The 19,893-nt window shown below is 46.3% G+C and overlaps 2 protein-coding genes across 5 annotated transcripts; both read left to right on the top strand.

The window, feature by feature from the left end:
* The first annotated feature begins 7 nt into the window (after positions 1-7).
* Positions 8-4,084, top strand: S100A1 (S100 calcium binding protein A1). Its single transcript, XM_080648610.1, has 3 exons — positions 8-130; positions 2,114-2,266; positions 3,759-4,084. The coding sequence occupies exons 2-3, from the start codon at positions 2,126-2,128 to the stop codon at positions 3,900-3,902; spliced, it is 285 nt and encodes a 94-aa protein (XP_080504736.1). The 5' UTR covers positions 8-130; positions 2,114-2,125; the 3' UTR covers positions 3,903-4,084.
* A 1,727-nt stretch (positions 4,085-5,811) lies between these two features.
* On the top strand, positions 5,812-15,444 carry CHTOP (chromatin target of PRMT1). 4 transcript variants are annotated; one of them, XM_080648382.1, is made up of 6 exons: positions 5,812-6,094; positions 7,035-7,116; positions 8,423-8,576; positions 11,155-11,338; positions 12,151-12,288; positions 14,138-15,444. In XM_080648382.1, the coding sequence occupies exons 2-6, from the start codon at positions 7,052-7,054 to the stop codon at positions 14,341-14,343; spliced, it is 747 nt and encodes a 248-aa protein (XP_080504508.1). In that variant the 5' UTR covers positions 5,812-6,094; positions 7,035-7,051; the 3' UTR covers positions 14,344-15,444. The 4 variants fall into 4 exon arrangements, with proteins under 4 accessions (XP_080504508.1, XP_080504507.1, XP_080504510.1 ...); XM_080648381.1 differs by having other exon boundaries at positions 11,152-11,338; XM_080648384.1 differs by lacking the exon at positions 12,151-12,288.
* The last annotated feature ends 4,449 nt before the right edge of the window (positions 15,445-19,893 follow it).

Raw genomic sequence — 19,893 nt, 5'->3', positions numbered from 1 at the left:
GGAGCCGATGCAGGGGGGTCAGTGGGGGAAGGAGGACTGAAGACAGGTCTCCCCACACAGCTCCAGTAGCCACAGTTGCAGCCTTGTCTGTCTGTCCAGAACCTGCTCCCACCTCAGGCCCAGGCTGACAGTGAGTATCCTGCCCCATCCAACCCTGGCCAGCTTGGGCAAAGGGACTTCAGTAGGGCTCCAAGAGTTTGGGGACAATGGCATTGTGGTGCACGGAGGGTCTGGGAGGAGTTCGGATGATAGCAGTTTGGGAATTGGGACAGTCAGGCTTTGTAGGGTCGTGAGAGCAGGCAAATGCAAGTCAGAGAGTATCTGGGAACTAGGTGAGCGGGTGAGGCAGCCAGTGGGGAACCCAGCCACTGAGTTTCCGGGGGAGCAGGCCTTCCGACCAGGGAGCCCTCAAGGGCCCTCCCAAGGCTCCCTCCATCTCCCAGCTGCTGGGGAGGGAACCCAACCCTGGGCTCACTTCCAGTGAGGTTAGAACAAGAGCAGATGGAACAGGGGCTCTGCCCGACCCCTGCAGCCTCCGCCTCTGCCACCCCACCCAGCCGTGACCCAGGGAAGTCTGGAGGTGGCAGGGCATAGCCGGTGAGATATCAGGAAGAGGGGGCGCGAGGGAACTATACCCACCCCCAATTCTCCCTGCGTATAACCTCCCGTCTCCTCCTCTTTCTTGGCCCAGACCTCCAGACTCCTCTTTTCCCCCCGATTCTTTTCTCCTTGTTTTTCCAGGTGCCCCCTCCCTGTCAACGCCCTCTCTGAATGGCCCCTACCTAAAATGCCTGGCTGCTCTGCGCGCTCTAGAGCCCCAGGTGCCCCTCCTGGGTGGGGCCTGTAACTGAGCCTCCAGCACTCCTCCTTCTCACGCCCCTTATCCCCTCCATCAGCCAGGCTTGGGTTCCATCTCCCCCACGTCTCTGTGACAACCGCTTCTCATGTCCAGAGTTCAGGTGACACTCACAAGGGCCCCATTGAAGAGCGGGGGTGTCATTTGATCAGGGCCTATTGTCCAGCCCCTCAAGCCTGGGGCAGGATGGGGACACCTGATCTGAGATACCTGAGCTGCCCCCTGAGGCTATGAAGGGGCTGACTGTCCCAAGACCCAGGGAAAGAGACCCCCTGGCTTGGCAATCTCCTCTCCGGACAGACCCCTTCATTTTTCTCCTCCTCTCTCCCAGCCCCTTAAACTCAGAGGACCTTACTCACTCAGCTTTTTATCTCCCCCAATACATACCAGTCCCCTCTGCCTGCTGCCACTGTCCCCACATCTACCAGGCTGGGCCTTGGGGTGGGAGTGGCCGGCAGCAGGGACAAAACCCCGCACAGATCTCCTCACCTCTTCCCTGGAAGCTCTGGCTCCAGGGCAAAGGCTCAGACATTCCTCTCTCCCTTCCCCCCACTACCGACGGAAGGAGTAAGAGGAACCAAACTAGAGGTGATAGAGGCTCACCCCGGGGAGCCAACGTGCCATGTTCAGGTCAGAACAGAGTTGAAAGACCAAAAGAGGCCCCCAGTCTGCTGACAGGAAGCTCAGAGGCAATGAGACCCTCTCCCCATGAACCTTGGGCCATCCACTCGGGCTGGCACCTTCTCCATCAGGTGTCCAGGGGCATCAGACTGACTCTTTGCCAGGGGTGGGCAGCAGAGTCCAATCTGTAGAGAGGAGCCCAGCCCACTACCCCCAACCGCAGAGCTTGGCTGTGCTGTGCAGGCAATGTCCAGGGTAAAAATAGAGCCAGAGGAAGCCTGGCTGGGTCCTGTGACCACCCCTGCCTGCCTGCCTGCCTGCCTGCCTGCCACACCCTCCTCCGTGCCTGCCCCGGCAGCCGAGACCTTGCAAAGCCCACTGCAGGCCTCGAGAGCCGCTCCCGCCATCCTACCTCCATGCCCCAAACCCTGGCTCCCCCTGGCTGGCGTCTGGATTGAGGGACACAAAGAACGGTCTGGACTTAAATCTGTTTGGGTTCCCCTACATCATAAAATCCCAGGGAAAGGTACATTGTGACGGGGCTCCGATCTCAAGGCTATTGGGTCTGTGGAACCAGGGTCAGGGTGAGGGCCTGCTCATGGTTCCCAGCTCACTTCCATGGTGGGGGGTGCGTAGGTGAGCTGCACAATGGGTTCTGAGCTGGAGACGGCGATGGAGACTCTCATCAATGTGTTCCATGCCCACTCGGGCAAGGAGGGGGACAAGTACAAGCTGAACAAGAAGGAGCTGAAAGAGCTGCTGCAGACCGAACTCTCTGGCTTCCTGGACGTAAGCACAGGGTGGAATGGGGGAAGGGTGGGGGGACAGAGTGGGCATCTCCCTGCCATTTCCCCGCCCCAGCCCAGCCCAGCTCATCCATCTCCTTCCTCTCCTGGTTCAAGTCAAAAGGACCTGATTCATTCATCACCTGTGCCAGGCCCTGTGTCAATACATCCAAAACAAGGCTCACAGTCTAGCAGGGAAAGACTGACCCTGAAAGTAAACCTTGAACTCCAGGAAGCACACAGAGCCTTAACAGAAGTGGCAGAAACGTTATGGGAGAATATTAACCTAGTTGAAGCGGCACCTGAGCCATAGATTTCCAGTGGAAGATTATCAGGGTGAATGTAGGCGTTTTAGGGGGAGGTGTCTGCATGAACAAAAGCATGGCTGGAAGAATATGCAGCATGCTCAGCAGATTTGACTGGAGCGAAGGATGCAGAAAGTGGGCTAGCTCTGACCAGGTAGCTCAGGTGGTGAGAGCGTCATCCCCAAATGCCAGGGTCGCAGATTTGATCTTTGGTCAGGGCACGTAGGGGAAGCAACCAATAAATGCATACGTAAATGAAACAACAAATCAATGTTTCTCTCTCTCTCTCTCTCTCTCTTTTCTTCTCTCTCTCTCTCACAAATCAATTTTTTTTAAAGTAGGCTAAAGGAGAAGTAACAAGTGAAACAGCTTTGAGATTTTGTTAGACCTGGGTTCAAATTCTGCCACTGCCACTTTCTAGCGGTGTGACTTTGGACACATTGTTTAACCACCGACGGTCAATTTGTTTCTTCTCTGGAATAAGAATAATGAAACCTACTTCACACTATTTGTGTTAGGATTACATTAGACAAGGCTCCTAAACTCCAGGTGTGGTGCTTATCCCACGGCAGGCGCTCAGCAGGCGCTCGACATAGAACTGATGTTATTATTACTCTGCCTTGTTTTTTGTTGTTGTTGTTTTAAAATATATTTTATTGATTTTTTACAGAGAGGAAGGGAGAGGGATAGAGAGTTAGAAACATCGATCAGCTGCCTCCTGCACACCCCCTACCGGGGATGTGCCCACAACCAAGGTACATGCCCTTGACCAGAATCGAACCTGGGACCCTTCAGTCCGCAGGCCGACGCTCTATCCACTGAGCCAAACCAGCTAGGGCTTACTTTGCCTTGTTGAGGAACTTATTCTGTAGGCAACAGGAGACTCCAGGTGCAGTTTTTTGTTTTTGTTTTTTTTAATTGTTTGAAGTATTACAAATAGTAGTACATATGTCTCCTTTCCCCCCCCCCCCATTGACCTCCCCCCCGCCTCCCCTTCCCCCCAGTAGATGCCTTTACGTGCCCCCCCGCCAGGTGCAGTTTTGAGGAGGTCAGCAGAAGAGTCCCACAATTAGATGTAGTTCCCCTCTTGCTCATTTACGTCTCCTTCTCCCCAATCAACCACCCCCTTGCCTCTGACTCAGCACTATATACATCTCCATACAATTATCTCTCTATCTCCTCCATTCGCAGGCCCAGAAGGATTCGGATGCTGTGGACAAGGTGATGAAGGAGCTAGATGAGAATGGAGATGGGGAGGTGGACTTCCAGGAGTATGTGGTGCTGGTGGCTGCACTCACGGTGGCCTGTAACAACTTCTTCTGGGAGAACAGTTGAGCAGACAGCCCCAGTGGGCAGCGCCCTTCCCCTCTGCACTGCCATACCTGCCCCTACACCCTGCTTTTCTTCCTCCCCCTCCCGCTCCCCATAGTCCCACCTTTGCCCACCCTCCAACAAGGGCGCAAGAGTAGTGGGCCAGACCTGCAACTCGTCTTTCATTAAAGGCTTCTCTCTCAACAGCTGCTGTCTGTCTCCTTTGGGCTCTGGACGTGGGTGGGGAAGTAAAGGTGGCTCACTTCCAACGTGCCTTGTTTGGGGTGGAATCTTATTTAGAGAGAGGTCACAGAACCATTACCTCTTCCTACTTGAGGGATTCTCAAGGCCCAGGAAGGTAAGGGTTCAAGGTTCCAGCTGGAAGTGAATGAGATGTTAGCTTCTCGGCTATAAAGCCAGAAAAAGAATTTCCCTTCAACGTTAAAAGAATATTTAGAGGATCTCCCATGTGCTAGACGCTGGGTAGGAACTGGGGATACAGCAGTGAATAAAACAAACACGATCCTTACCCTCACACAGATAAAGTCCAGTAAGGACGCCAGACCATTAAACACATACACAGAAATGCTAGGAAGGAAAACAAAAGGATCCTGATGGGCACATATGGGAGTTGAAGAAGGTGGAGGGTTGAAGATGTGTTCATTCATTCATTCACCAAACATTTGAGCATTTTGTGTATCCAGGCATTAGAAAATCCCGTATATGTCTGTATCAAAATCCACATAAATGGCAGATGAGGAGGGAAGACCTGGAAGAACAGGGACTCAAAGGTCCCACCCAAATAAGGACTTAACAATATGCAGGCCAGATTGGTGTAAAGAAAGACAAAGATTTTTAAATGAAACTCTCTGTAGCCTGAAAATTATTCTGGAAGGAAATAAAGAGTTTTCCTTAAAAAAAAACACCACAAAAACAAAAAACAATATTCAGGCCAAGTTGGGGAGGGGAGAAAGTGAAAAGGAAAATATGGAGGGGGGTGGTGGTGACTGGAGCAGGATCCAGTAGAGGTGTGCTCCCAACACCAGCCCCCAAGCCTTGGCCCGGGGTCCATGGCACTCCACAACTCTCTGGAGAGAGCAAATGATGAGGGGAGAACCAGTGTAAATTACCCAGGCCCGGTGGTCTGGAAAAGAGACCCACACAAGTCCCACAAGAAGTTTATTTATTTTTTTTAAATATATTTTATTGATTTTTTACAGAGAGGAAGGGAGAGGGATAGAGAGCTAGAAACATCGATGAGAGAGAAACATTGATCAGCTGCCTCCTGCACACACCCTTCTTGGGGATGTGCCTGCAACCAAGGTACGTGCCCTTGGCCGGAATCGAACCTGGGACCTTTCAGTCAGCAGGCTGACGCTCTATCCACTGAGCCAAACCGGTTAGGGCAGTTTATTTATTTTTAAATAATATTTGTATTGATTTCAGAGTTGAAGGGAGAGCGATAGAGAGATAGAAATATCAATGATGAGAGAGAAACATCACACGGGCATGTGTCCTGACCGAGAATCAACCCCGTGACCTCCTGGTTCAGGGGCTGACACTCAACCACTGAGCAACACCGGCCGGGCCCACGTAAAGAATTTTAAGACGCTCTGCCTTAGTTTGGGGAAACGAGCAGACGCGCGAGGAAATACGAACATGATTTTCATGGGGGCCAAATCCGCTCCGAGGGGCCCAGATTTTGTACTAACAACCCTGCTAGGAAGACCCTCCAAATGCAAGGCCTTGGCCACGCCCCTCTGTGGGCGAAGCACTGCGAGCTCTCAGAAGGGGCCCTGCCTTCTCTCTACGGCTCCGCCCCGATCCCCGCGCAGGCGTAGCACAAACCTTCCCGCCCCCGAGTTGTGCGCAGATCTGACGTATGACGTAACTGCGTCGACGCCATTTTAGCCGGTCCCACTCCGCACTGGGCGTGGCGGCCATTTTGTTTGGACACCGAGCGGGAGTTGGTGGCAGCGGTTGTGGTGGCACAGACGAAAGGCAGGAAAGGGCAGGCCGTGTGAGCAGGTGGACCGGCTGAGCCCAGCAGCCAGCCAACAACGAACTAACCTAGCAGTCTACCACTTACGCATCTAGCCAACGAAACAAGTTAACCCGAGCCCCTTCACCATCAACTCAGGTTCGGCCGGCCCCCGGCCCGCCTTCCGCAGCCGTCGTGGCAGCCCCGGGAGGAGCACTGGCGTCCTTTTCCTTCGGTAAGTTTCTGTGGTGAGAAGGATAGTTTTGGGGAGCGGAAGGGCTGGCGAACCGGACGGTGTTGGGATGTGGAAGCAGATAGGGTGCTGGCGCGTGGGAGCCCGGGGAGGGGCGGGGCCTCGGGGCGCGAGATGGGGCGGGCCTGAATTGGAAACTGGCGGCGGGACTCCTGGGAGAGGTTGGGATTTGAGATGGATAAAAAGGAGAATTGTTTGGCGGGTTGAGCAAAGTTGGCGGTCTTGCCAGGACTTTGAGATGGTAGGGAGGTGAAATGAGGACTACGGGACTTGGGGGAACGTTGGAAAGTCATGGCAGCTTTAAGGTTAAATTTCATAGAGCGCTCTCTGGGAGCTCACTCCCAGGTGAACGCCCGATTCGGCAACCTGGCCCGTCCCCTCTCCCAGGTCCTCAGGCCCCTTCTTATTTCGGAGTCGAATGCCAATTTTGAAACTCGGTATGCCTGTGTCCTCTCTACTTAGGGGTTCTCGATTTGGGCTACACGTGAGAAGCACCGGGGAGCCTTTCTTCCCCTCTCCAATTGCTGACTCCCCAGACCTCACCGCCAGATATCGTGGTTTAATTGGTTTGGGCCCAGGTTCCTGCAGATTTTTTTAAAGCTCCTTGCAGCCAAGGTCGTTGAGGACTGCGCTGGATGCAAAGCCAAACTCTTACACTTCCTTTAGCTAGGTCTGGGCCTGCCATTTTGGAGGCTTTGGCAGATATTTTCTGGCCCTTGGCCTTGAAGTGTATTAATTTGACATAACTGTCTTATAAGCTTAAGCACTTGAAATGAGTGTTAGTGTAGTCTTAAGTAGTCTTTGATACAGGCCTTTTCATTCATTCATTCATTCATTCACTGCTGCTTTGGGCCTTTGGCCCCTGTAGAAATAAGGTAGTGGTTGTTTCTGATTTGCTCATTCTGCCTATTGTCCTTTGTAGATCCTCGGGATTTGAAGATGGCTGCACAGTCAGCACCGAAAGTTGTGCTAAAAAGCACCACCAAGATGTCTCTAAATGAGCGGTGAGGCAGCGAACAGCAACTTCAGCTCGTTCATAAGAAAACATTACTTAAATTGGCCCTGGGGTCCAATGCACAAAAGCCGGTTTTAAGCTAAATACCAACAGAAGGCTACAGACCTCTGTTCTTAGTTGCATCTTATTTATGTGGTACACAGAGCAAATTGGGCAGTTGTTTCAAAACCCCTTACCAGTAGATTTTTATGTTAAGCTGTCTGAAATATTTATTTGGTGGGATGTATTTTAAAAAGACTCCTCACACCCTCCCTTTTCTTCACATTTTTTTAACATTGACACGGGTGGTGCAGCTTGGGAGCACGGTACCCTGGCTGCAGGAGGCTTGCTGCCCAGTCCAAGGCCAGCAGTGTTGTGTCTGGCCTGTAAGAGGCGGGTAGCAAGCTTTGAATATGTCCAAAGGCCCTTGAATGCCATTCTTGGGCCTTGTAAGAGGCACTTGCTTTTGCTCCATTTCACTTTCTTTCCATTCTGCTTTTAGTTTGTTTTTGTTTTGGATTCTTTTACAGTTAAGTGTTCTTCTCTTCCATTCCATTAAGCTTATTTTACAGAAATAATAGTGTCTTCACAAACTCTTAAACAGTTGAACTGATCTAACTTTTTCAGAAATAGTTGAAGTAAAAAAAGTAATCATTTCAGACTAAGAAAAGCGAAGATACTAAAAGGCAGTTTCTGTCTATGAGAGCTCTGTTCATTGAGAGCCTTTGACCAGTGATTTTAGTAAGTTGATTTTAGAACACGTATATTTTTGCCTTTCCTGAAGCATATGTGCTTCTTTTCTCTTGGATACACTGATTCTTTATATTCACATAACTAAGTGGACAAATACATAAGAAAATGTGATGCACTCCTATAACTTACATGGGTGCATTATTCCCATGGGCTTTGAAGGTGCTCTAGTCCTTCCTTATATTTGCCCTTAAAATGCACCTTCAGTTCTCCCAGGGTTTTGACTTTCTTTGTTTGTCTTTGAAGCTACATCTTTTGTCTCGTGTTGTCATCATATCTGCTTACTGCGTGTTTTTCATACCTTTCTCCTCTAAAAGCCGTTACTTGAGCCCTTGTTATCACTTTTGATTGAATGTGCTGAACTTAGCTGCATTTCTAAGTTTCTGATTCTTGCAAGTTTATGGAAGCAGAGGAGTCTTTAACCCACATCAGCTTTGATCTAAGTGTACCGCTTTACTTAAAAGTTCGTGGGATCTGGAGTTCCTGGTCTAGCAAGCCATGAAAATGCCAATAAATGTTTTATAATAAAGCTTTTATTTAAACATCCATTCTGTTCGACCTTGAAGCTTTACTAATATGCTGAAGAACAAACAGCCGATGCCAGTGAATATTCGGGCTTCGATGCAGCAACAGCAGCAGCTAGCCAGTGCCAGAAACAGAAGACTGGCCCAGCAGATGGAAAATAGACCCTCTGTCCAGGCAGCATTAAAACTTAAGCAGGTGAGAGAATGAGTCTTAACATTCCAGAAGCAGCTGGTGATTTCTGTCAGGCAGTCCACTAAGACTGTCAGGAGTGATACAAAGTGGCTCAGGGCAAAAGCTGAAACTTCTCTGCGAGAAAGAGAAGTTGAAAGAATTCCCATTTTGGCATATACCAATAAGTAACTTTTTGTTGTCTTTCTCTCTTTTAGGGTGTTTGCCATCAATGTGGCCTGTTTCTCTGTTATCAATGAGTGCTAATCTCTTGTTTTCTGATCCTTTGACCTTAAAGTAAATTCACTGGCTTTTTCTACAAAGAAATTTTGGTTTTAGATGACCTTCGAAAAATCCTTTATTCCCTGTTAAATGATTTACAAATCAGGGAAATACTTTCATTCTTTCTCCCCTAGTCCAGGAGTCTGAATGGCCTCAGTCAGTGCTTTCAGTGCTAAAATATAGAAATAGTAGGATGACCCTCATCCCCACAGCACCTACGTTTTTGTCAGTAAAGTCCCGAGAGAGCACTGATAATTTAAAAGTTAATGGTTTGCTTTCAAATTTCCAGTAAGAGATAATCCTATTCAGACCTGAAATAAAAACCTGCTCTTTATTATTCATAGACTTTATATGCAAGTCCGGACAGTGGCTGTGGAAGGATATGTCCAAGCTGTGGCTGGGCGTCTGAAGGGCGGTGCCATGCAACTGTAAGGACTAACTGGTAGCACTGCATGGCTGTGCATAAGTTCAGCAGTTAAATATAACACCACCCCACCCAGAACCATTGGGCTCACTGACCAAAAATAAACAAGGCCTTCTGCTTCAGCTACCTTGGAGTGACTGCGTTCGTCCCTGACTCAGGAAAGCAGTAAAAGGCACCACCGTTTTCTAGGAGCAAATATAAAAAATCGCTGAAGACCAGTCTCTGACAGGTCATTCGAAGGATCTTTCAACAATAAGCTTTAAATATAGGCTGTGCAGAAATAGCCTCTAGAGGGGCACTATCCAGTAGAACTCGTACAGTAGTAAAAATGCTCTGTGTGCTCTCCAGTACGGTAGTCACTAGCCACATGGCACTTTCGAACACTTAAAACGTGCTTAGTGCGATTGAGGAGCTTGGTTGGTTGGGGGTGGGCAGGTGTTTCTTTGTGTTTTGTGTTTTTAATTTTATTTACTTGAATAGCCACATGTGGCTAGTGGCTACCTTAGCGTACAGCATAGTTCTAGAGTAGAAACTGGGTGATACAGTGGACATCCTTAAGCTTCCTATCAATGTTAGAGACCAATATTGGTGGCAGGTAAGGCTTGGGAAGGGAGAAGAACTAAGTGCTGTACATTCTCCCTTTAAAACACAAATCTTGGGAGAGTATTCTCAGGATGCCTGAACAAAATGACATGTAGAATGAAGTCCTGACCTTAAAATAGTATGCAGTCAGGAGAGCGATGTCATGGGCTTTTGTGATTGGTTACACCTGCTCACGCTAGGTGCATAATGTTCAAAGCCTGGCCCTCTGATTAGAAGCAGTTTATGATCTTGTGCTAGAAAGATAATAATAACTCAAGAATATATGGTTGCCAAAAAAAGTCATTGGTAGTCGTTTATGGGTGAAGCCTAAGGATACATAGAATTTATTTTCATATTGACTGATGGCTTTATAGGAAAACAAGTTTGCTAAGGTCTTGGTTGTGTTCAAAGCTACATAGTTACATTTTTCTTTGAAGGAATTTAATTCTTTGGTATGTGGTCTTCATAATTTTTCTTTGAGGGACAGATTATTGAAAATCTTTGTCTCTGATATGTCTTTGTCCTGGAGTGTGGGCCTGAGTTTTGTGATTATAGCTCACCTGTCTTTATTCTGATGCAAATTTGGCCTGTCTCTCTCTGGAGATACACTTGAATTATATGTTTATTTTGAATTAAATGTTATTATACTGGTTTAATGGAGCTATTTGCAAGGGTAGACATGGAATTAAGGCTATTTAAGAAATTAAGAAAAGGTGGTTTGACTTTTTTTGTGTTTATTTACATCTTAAGGTAAAAAGTGGACCGTCTGGGGATATGTACTCGGGAAAAATGGAACACATTGGCCTCTGAGAAATCAAATGTTGTTCTTAAGTCACAAGAATTCAGATGAACTTTTAATTTAAATTTTGCCCAGAGTGTGGTGAACTTCCTGTGATGTTTGAGTAAACCTTTGAAGACAGTGGTAGTCCTTGGGCAAGTATTAATCAAGTCATATCATTGTAAGTCTGTGATTTAAAAACAACACAATCAGGATTTGGAATATAGAGTGTTCTTACTAAAACTTAAGTTTCAAGTCGTGGTGTAAGACTTTTATAGGCAAACTAGCAAGGTAATTTGTTGTAATGCCAATTTCATAGGACCATTCTCAAGCTTCTTAGAAGCTCTGGATCAGAATTTTGCCTTTCTGTCATGTTCTGAGGCTTGCTTCTAGTTTTAACATCCTTATGACACCCATAGCAGGTTTATCTGCCTCCACATAGTCATCTCACTTGCTTCTTTTTCTCTGCACTTTGAGTTACAAAATCCCACTGGATTGCTTTTTTGATCTCAATCCCTCAACACCTTTTCTTCCAGAAGAGCTTAAAGCAGCGCCTGGGTAAGAGTAACATCCAGGCACGGTTAGGCCGACCCATAGGGGCCCTGGCCAGGGGAGCGATCGGAGGACGAGGCCTACCCATGATCCAGAGAGGCTTGCCTAGAGGAGGACTACGTGGGGGACGTGCCACAAGAACCCTACTTAGGGGCGGGATGTCGCTCCGAGGTCAGTGCTGTGTACCTGATAATTGTCGAGCCCCACCCCCTTTCCTTTTCTCTTGGGCTGCTTATGGACACATTTGTTTAACATCTTTAAGCCTGAATTTGTAGTAATATAATTAATAACTTGATATCACATATTTTTAATAGTGCTGCATGTCCTTTTATCAATACCATTCCTTTTCTGATAATGTGCAATGATGAGAGGCTATGACCTGCGTAACAACAGGTAATTCATGTCATCTCCATTCCATTTAAAACACCCTGCTGCTGCTTGAATCAAAGCACATTCAAGTTCTAGAAATAAGTCAAGTCTTAAGAAATGTATGGGTCTGTTGGCCTATATCTTAACCAGTCATCTCTTTTCCTGGTGCTAGTGAAATACTGTTATATCTATAAAAAAGAGAAGACAAGTTGACCCATAGCACTTAGCTATATATACATTTGGGGCACTGTTCCCTGTGTAGTTATTGTCCCTACAAGAGTGTATTGAGAACAGGAACCATATCCTTTATTTGTAAATTTATCGTAATGTTAGGTGCCTATCTGATTATTCAATAGATACTTATTAAATGTACATACTTCCTAATTACCTTAACTCCTCCCAGCTTCTTCCCAAAAATGGATTTTTGGTCAGACTTGTTGAATTGATTGAATAAAGAGCATCTTAATCTGTTCACATTCCATATGCAGCTTGCCCCACCCAGCCTAAAAATTACCTGAATTAACTTATTTAACCTTTACCACCTTCCTTTGGTTAGAATCTACTTTGTCTCTCTTGGATTTACCTGCATATACATTGTATGCCTCCTCTCTAAGGTCAAAACCTGCTCCGAGGTGGACGAGCCGTAGCTCCCCGAATGGGCTTAAGAAGAGGTGGTGTTCGAGGTCGTGGAGGTCCTGGGAGAGGGGGCCTAGGGCGTGGAGCTATGGGTCGTGGCGGAATCGGTGGTAGAGGTTAGTCAGCTACCAACTTCAGAGAATAGCTCCCTCTTACTTCTCTCCCTTTAAAACTCAGAGCCACCTTTCTGCACAGCTTCAAGTCATAGGCAGGCTTATTTGTTTGTCTTGTTTTGTTTTTTGAAACTGGCTTATTTTTCTAAATTCACATGGTGGTAGTGCAAAAGTCTGTCATGGGTTTTCTAAGAACTAGTCAGGTACATGTTATAGAGCCAGATTACGTGTGCAGTCTTCCAGACTCTTGTGAATTTAAATTGTATTGTTAAAATGACAAAGTGGTCAGTTTGGGGTTTTACCTTTCTCTGTCCCTGCCCCACCACCACACACAACACACCCCATAACTCAAAACCCCTCTTTTGAGTCTAAAAATTTAAAAGAGAAGGTGTACAAAAATGAAGCAGAGTTAAAGATAAGGATGAGATCTGGAACTGGGTATTGACTCTAAAACCAAGTAAATTCAAGGTAAAGTTTGTGTCTGTGAGAAACCAGAGATGACTTTTTGAGTACATTTATTAAAGCTAGGGACCGTGAAACAAGGAAGGGCCTAGGATAGAAGAAGCAACAAAAGGGGCCTTGGAGACAGGTTCAGGGGTTAGCCCAGGACCACATGTTCCCCTGGTGGCAAGTCTCATGGGGAGTTTAGGATATGCACGCCTGTGGAGGAAAGGAAGGGGGTAGAGGTTAGGGCTTGCTCCCAGGAGGTAGAAAGCAAGGATGGTATTGTGTCAGTTAACTGACTGACTCATGTTTGATAACATCTTACCTTTGAGACTTAGTGATACTTGTCTTGTGACCTCTTGACCCAGATTGGAAGGGTTTCATGGTGTTGGCTGTTAAAATGCCAGATCTCATGGGAATTTTCTGGCTTAAAGTTTAGTGGAAAACTCCCAACATCTGTCAAAGAAAAAGAAAATTTTTACTCTCTTAGCTTAACCCTGTATATATTGACTTTGGTCCTTTTAAAGTGTGTGGTGGGTCCATAATTTATGACCTTAACGTTGCCAAGGGATAATAACTGCTAGGAAAGGAAATTTGATAACTGAGGGCTTGTTTTCTTCTCGCCTATTATATGTTGCTTGGCTTATTGAGTGAAGTGCAAGCTAGTTTGGGTTTCAGGATGAAATCGCATGTTTCCAAATTATCTTGACTTGGTTTCTGAGCAACGACACAGGGGTGAGAGAGTCAAAGTCTTAGCTAGGTATGTTTTGTTAGGTGAATTGAAACCACCTCTCAGATAACCATAATTGTTATAAGTATCTAGAATAGCAGATAAAGTGGCTGAGACTACTCAGGATGTTTTTTCCCATCTCCCCACATTGTTCCTATGTAAAAATAACTCCTCAGTCTCCTGACATAGGGTCAGCTCTTTAGGTCTTTAGGTTTCATAAGTTTGAGGAGAGATAAGCTAATTTTCCAGAAGGATCTCCAGTAAAGCTTAATTTGAAAACTGTCTGGCTTCATACCCCTGTTGCTCTGTGCCCTTATTACTTCCTCCCTATCTTAATAAGTGGGCTTATCTGTAATGTATTTTAATTATGAACTTATAGTAGGTCTCAAAGTTGAGATATTTGTTTTAGGAAAGATTAAGATTTTTTAAATTATCGGTTTCCCCTTTATTTTTAGAATAAAATTTTAAATAGCATTTAGAGATGAGCATATAATAAGGGATTCATTATGTGTGCTTTCCATGTGTTGCTTGCTACCCAGTGTGTTTCCTGTTTTTCCAGATTTCTCCTCTTTGCCCTGCCCTTCAGCCTCTCAGCTAGGCCCCACTGCTCTAAGGGGCATTTACTGTAGCACCCATTAAACCTACTTGTAACTGTCTTTTTTTTTTCCCTTGGGCCAGGTCGGGGTATGATAGGTCGGGGAAGAGGGGGCTTTGGAGGCCGAGGCCGAGGCCGTGGACGAGGGAGAGGTGCCCTTACTCGCCCTGTACTGACCAAGGAACAGCTGGACAACCAATTGGATGCATACATGTCGAAAACAAAAGGACACCTGGATGCGGAGTTGGATGCCTATATGGCACAGACAGATCCTGAAACCAATGATTGAAGCCTGCCTTCCCTCCTCTGAGAGACTCTTGTTAAAAAGTTACCATGTCTGTAAATAACCTTGAGATAACAGATGAGAAGAGCCTACCTGATTGATGCTGGAAGGACCTATCACAATAGACTATGGACTTAACTTGCCACCAGTTTGTGCATTTAGTGTGTTCCTTTTACTTTTTTGATAACTGTATTGTATGAAACCCTTTTTTCCTCTGACTTGGGTTTGGTTTTGTTTTGTTTGGATTTGTTTGTTTTTTCCTTCTCCCAGACTTCTCTTTGAACATGAATATGTCGACCCTCTTTCCACCTCTGCCTCCCCTCACCTGCCATATATGCTTTGACTGTCTAACATTTCCTCTGTTCGTCTCTCTATCCTCTGAAAATCCCAGAAAGAATCCATTCAGTGTTCCTCCCTAATGCCTAGATGTCTGTGATACAGTTTTGTTCTATATCACTTTAATAGCCACTTAGAAGTGGTTAGAAAATCTGGAGTTCAAAAATGCATTCTGCCACGTTTATATTTTAGTATAGTAAGTTAGGAACATTGGCCTAGCTAGTGTCACACTACAGGTTATACGTGGTAGCAGCTCTGATTTGATGGAAATTGCTACCGTGTGCATTGATACCACATATGTGAGCTGGTTTGGGTGTGTGCATTATTTCTACTATGGAATAAGATTTGTAAACCTGGCTCTTGGTTTTGCATGATGTCCAAAGGGGTGCTGTTGGGTTGGCTTACACCTGCAGTAGAGAGGGAAAGGCCATTGGTTAAGCAGATGCTTCAGAAGGGATGGGAGAACTATGGCAGATACCTGCTGGGGAGGGGTCAGAAGATACCCATGTTGAATGTAATTCTTAGGTTTATCCCAAACCAGTCTTGGGCTTTTCCATACATTGGCTTTGTTTGACCCTCTTACTTCCCTTGAAGGATTGTAAGTTCAACCATATTCTGTCAACTGTTCCAGTTTCAGTAGAATCTTGTATTTATGGTTTATTATAACAAGAAATTGTTCTTTCAAATCCAGCTAGGACTTTTTATTTGTTGTGCTCTTGGAAATGCTATGGCTACTGTAACACTACCTTAATATACCCCTTGTAGAGCCGAGTCCTTCATAGTCGTGTTAAAATTCTTGGGAGGGCCCTAGCCGGTTTGGCTCAGTGGATGGAGCGTCAAACTGCAGACCAAAGGGTCCTGGATTCAATTCCGGTCAAGGACACACCTCGGTTGCAGGCTCCTCCCCAGCCCAGGCCCTGGTCGGGTTGTGTGCAGGAGGTAACCAATCTTTGTGTTTCTCTTATCAATATTTATCTCTGTCTTTCCCTCTTCCACTCTTTCTGAAAAATATCCTTGGGTAAGGAATAAAAAGACAAATTTTAAAAATCCTGGGAAGGGGGTATTGTGGCTTTGGGTCAGAAAGGGAAGAATCTGTCTACCCCTGAGTAAGCCTTGCAGAAAGATTAACCACACCAAGTAATGTACCGACCCGTTTGGTCCATACAAAGGTCAAGCAGTATCCTGGAACCCAGCACTGGTTTCCCTTTTTCCCTGTACTGTTGAAGGGAAAATAATCTAACCACCTCCAGGCAAACCAATTGAGCTACCTGGTGCCCTAAACTATTGGGAGGTTGTGTTCGTTGCATGCTGGGAAGGAAATTTTGATCAGGACATCATGAACTTGAATCCTGTCTGTATGACGTAAGCTACTTAACCCCTCTGTGCAGCAAGTGGTTTAGTTAACTGTAGAAGGGAGAGCTTGAAAAGATCACATGGGGAGAGGATCTAACCATGCTGACAACCAATCTGACCTGGATTCTAAGTATATAATTAAGAATGGACTGAGACAAGGTCTTCAACCCAGACAGGTGTTTATAATCTTTTTTTTTTTTTTTTTTTTTTTAAATATATTTTATTGACATTTTACAGAGAGGAAGGGAGAAGGATAGAGAGCTAGAAACATCGATGAGAGAGAAACATCGATCAGCTGCCTCCTGCACACCTCCCACTGGGGATGTGCCCACAACCAAGGTACATGCCCCTGACCGGAATCGAACCCGGGACCCTTCAGTCCGCAGGCCGATGCTCTATCCACTGAGCCAAACCGGTCTCGGCAGGTGTTTATAATCTTTAACTAGAAGGAATAAAAAGTATTTTTATGTGGGTATGGGTAAGTGTAAGGATATCTCCATTGGCAGCCCCCAAGGTCCCTGAGGGAGGTGCTGATCCAACGGTGGGCAGCAAACTTCACATCCCTGATTGCCTTGCATCAGGCACATCCCAGGGTCTCTAGGAAACTGGGAAGAGAAAGGAAGGGGGAGCTGCAAGATGAGTGGGTTCTTTACCCTCTTCATACAACCTGGGATGATCTAGGTAGGATTTTTCCCCAGCCCTCCCCCAAAGTAGCTAACAACTACATTCCCCTAAAATTACTTTTTACCTAGAACTTGCCCTCAGGATATATATTCTTTCAATCTGGTGACTTTTGAGCCACCTCCAATAATATACCCGAATACTTCCTCTATGTAGAGTGAAAGGCGAGAAGGGGAACCTAGCGGGGACAGAGGTGAAGGCCACAGTGGAGCCCTTCAGCAGCAGTCTTACAGTGCCCCATTTCAACTCCATGCAGCTCACACACCTCTATGCTCATGCCCATCTTCCCTTATTTGGAGCTCTCCCCAGACTTGGCAAAATTTCCAGGATAAAAACGATGGAAGGAGTCCAGAAGTGGGGAAAGGGGCACAGGATGGCAGCAAGTGCCTCCCATCACCACCCCCTTCTTCCACTAATGGAATTCCTTTGAGGGGGGTTATCTCAGGGCAGAATCCCTGGATGCCTCAACTCCCTGGGCTAAGGAAGAGAAGTTGGGGCTAGGAAGCTTGAGTCCTTTGAGAAGGGAACCTCCCAAGGCACTGGGTGTACCTTAGTCGCTCTCTCAGCCTCTTCTAGCTCAGGCTCCCCCTGCCCAGGGTGCCTCCAATCCCACCACATTCTGCTGACTCATTGTTCTAAGTGCCTACGGTGTCTGTTCAGAAGGATGTGTTCCATGTCCTCTACACCCTTGGCACTGGCTCCACTGGGCAGTGCAGGGAGCTAAGACCAGGTCAGGTCTCGTTTCTAAAATCTGAAATCTTTACTACTATGAAAATGTCGACATGGCCTGGTGTTCAGGGGACCCTGAGGCATTCTGCTGAGGTGGAGGGTGGGGGCTTTGAGGGTCCCAGTGGAGCCTAAGCTCCCTTCTCTTTATGCCTCTTCTTATTCCTCCTTCACTCCCAACAGTGGGTACAAGGAATTCCCCTACAGTCACAGGCTCTCTAGCCCCACCTGCTGCTCACTGCAGTTCCAGCACCTGAGGCTTGTGTCCCATTTCTGCCATCCTGTGTCCCCGATAGAGTGGGACCAGGAGTCAGCCTGGCTCCTACGTCAGCCTTTTACTCATTCAGCCACCATCTGCAGAGGACTTGCCATGCAGACACAAACAAGGCATTATTTGTTAGAAGGGCACTGGGTGCACAGAGAAGAGAATGATAAACTGGATCTTGAAAGTCCTAGGAAAGTTTGACAAGGAAGAATATTCCAAGTAGAGGGAACAACAAATACAAAGGTATCCAGACCTAAAAGAGCATGTTGTCTGCCAAGTGTGTATTAGTGGAAACAGGCCCAGGAAGGCTCTGGGAACTGTGATGGTGGCAGCAGCCACCATGGCCCTCACCTTGTAGGGCTGGCAGGCCAAAAGGCCTGTGACAACTGAGGCTTCAGAAGCCTCTTTATTTTTATTTTTTTTTACATATATATTTTTATTGATTTCAGAGAGGAAGAGAGAGAAAGAAACATCAATGATGAAAGGGATTCATAGATGGGCTGCCTCCTGCACACCCCCCACTGGGGACTGAGCCCGCAACCCAGGCACGTGCCCTTGACCAGAATTGAACCTGGGACCCTTGAGTCCACAGGCTGATGCTCTATACACCGAGCCAAGCCAACCAGGGCATTTATTGATGTTTTTATTTATTTATTTATTTTATTTTTGTAGGGGTCACTGGCCCATCTTTGCTTGAAACTAATGGGTCCAAGATCCAATCATTGAGTTCTGAGAGAGAAACATTGATGTGAGGGGGAAACATTGATTGGCTGCCTCTTGCAAGCTCACTACAGGGATTGAGCCCGCAACTCAGGCATGTGCCCTGACTGGGAATTAAACAGGCCACCTTTTGAAGCACAGGACAACCCTCCAACCAACTGAGCAACACTAGCCAGGGCTCATGAGGCCTCTTTAAAAGGATTTGCTTTGAGAAAAGAGTGAAGATAGAAAATAAAAAATGGAATCACTTTAACCAAGCTGCTAAAATTATCCACACTATGAAGGCTAAGGCATGAGGACTCTATTCTTGTTCTAACTAGCCTGGGGACTTAAACTTTTTGAACTTTCCAGTCTTGTGTCAATGCTTGTAAATACATTTGGACTTCCAGGTAACTTTCTGATTATCTGCCTGAAGGACTCACATATCCATTCAACCTGACATTATTATATAGACCACCTGACATCTGAGTGATAATCATCCTGGACCAATCCTAAGGCTAAGAATGCTGGACTGATAGTTCGAAAAAATGAGCTTTTACTCTAAAAACTCAACTTTTCTTTCTTCTTTGGAACACTTCTGGGTTTTTTGCCTAGCAGTGTTCCAAGTCTGCTAACTTTAAGACCCTTTAATAAATCTTTATTTCTCACAAGGCCTCCAGACACTGAATTTGACTTGATTCTCCATTTAGGCTTGATTTATTTATTTTACCTTTTCGTATAAGGTGATTATTGGCTTAAGATTTAAAAACATCTATGGCCCTAGCCAGTTTGGCTCAGTGGATAGAGCTTTGGCCTGCAGATTGAAGGGTCCCGGGTTCGATTCTGGTCAAGGGCACATGCCTGGGTTGCAGGCTCAACCCCCAGTAGGGGGCGGGCAGGAGGCAGCCGATCAATGATTCTCATCCATTGATGTTTCTATCTCTCCCTCTTCTTCTCTGAAATCAACAAAAATATATTTAAAAAATAAAATAAAAACATCTACGGTGTAATATGTGACATGTGAGAAATATATATTTGGTCTTGAACCCTGTTCCTGGCACAGAGCTTCTGAAACCCTAAGAATTTCATGTGAAAAGAGCAATAATGCTGTCTTGTTATGTTAAAAAAACACACCCATAGGATGGGGGCTGGTTGTCAGTGGAGCCAACCATGTGATTTTAGAGGATTGGAACTTCCTGTCCCATCCCTCTAGGGAGGTGAGAGGGAATGGAGGTTGAGTTATGTTAATGACGTGCTTTTGGACCCCATCTAAAGGTTGCCAGGAGAACTAACCGTATGATTAAAGAGTTGGAAATTTCAGTCCCCACACCCCAACCTCCAGGGAGGGGAGAGGGGCTGGAAGTTGAGTTCAAGCACCAATAGCCAATGAATTATTTAATCAGTCATGCCTATATATTGAAGCCTCTGTAAAAACCCAAACACATGGAGATGGAGGAGCGTGGAGCACCTGGAGAGGGCAGGAAACTCTGTGTCCT

Source organism: Plecotus auritus (assembly GCF_963455305.1).
Source record: "Plecotus auritus genome assembly, chromosome: 12".
Classification (NCBI taxonomy): domain Eukaryota; kingdom Metazoa; phylum Chordata; class Mammalia; order Chiroptera; family Vespertilionidae; genus Plecotus; species Plecotus auritus.
This window is presented reverse-complemented; position numbering and strand designations above follow the sequence as displayed.

Coding starts and splice junctions, on each gene's coding strand:
- S100A1 (XM_080648610.1), top strand. CDS start 2,126: ATGGGTTCTGAGCTGGAGACGGCGATGGAGACTCTCATCAATGTGTTC. Junction 2,267..3,758: donor AACTCTCTGGCTTCCTGGAC/GTAAGCACAGGG, acceptor CTCCATTCGCAG/GCCCAGAAGGATTCGGATGC.
- CHTOP (XM_080648381.1), top strand. CDS start 7,052: ATGGCTGCACAGTCAGCACCGAAAGTTGTGCTAAAAAGCACCACCAAG. Junction 7,117..8,422: donor AAGATGTCTCTAAATGAGCG/GTGAGGCAGCGA, acceptor TCGACCTTGAAG/CTTTACTAATATGCTGAAGA. Junction 12,289..14,137: donor TGGCGGAATCGGTGGTAGAG/GTTAGTCAGCTA, acceptor CCCTTGGGCCAG/GTCGGGGTATGATAGGTCGG.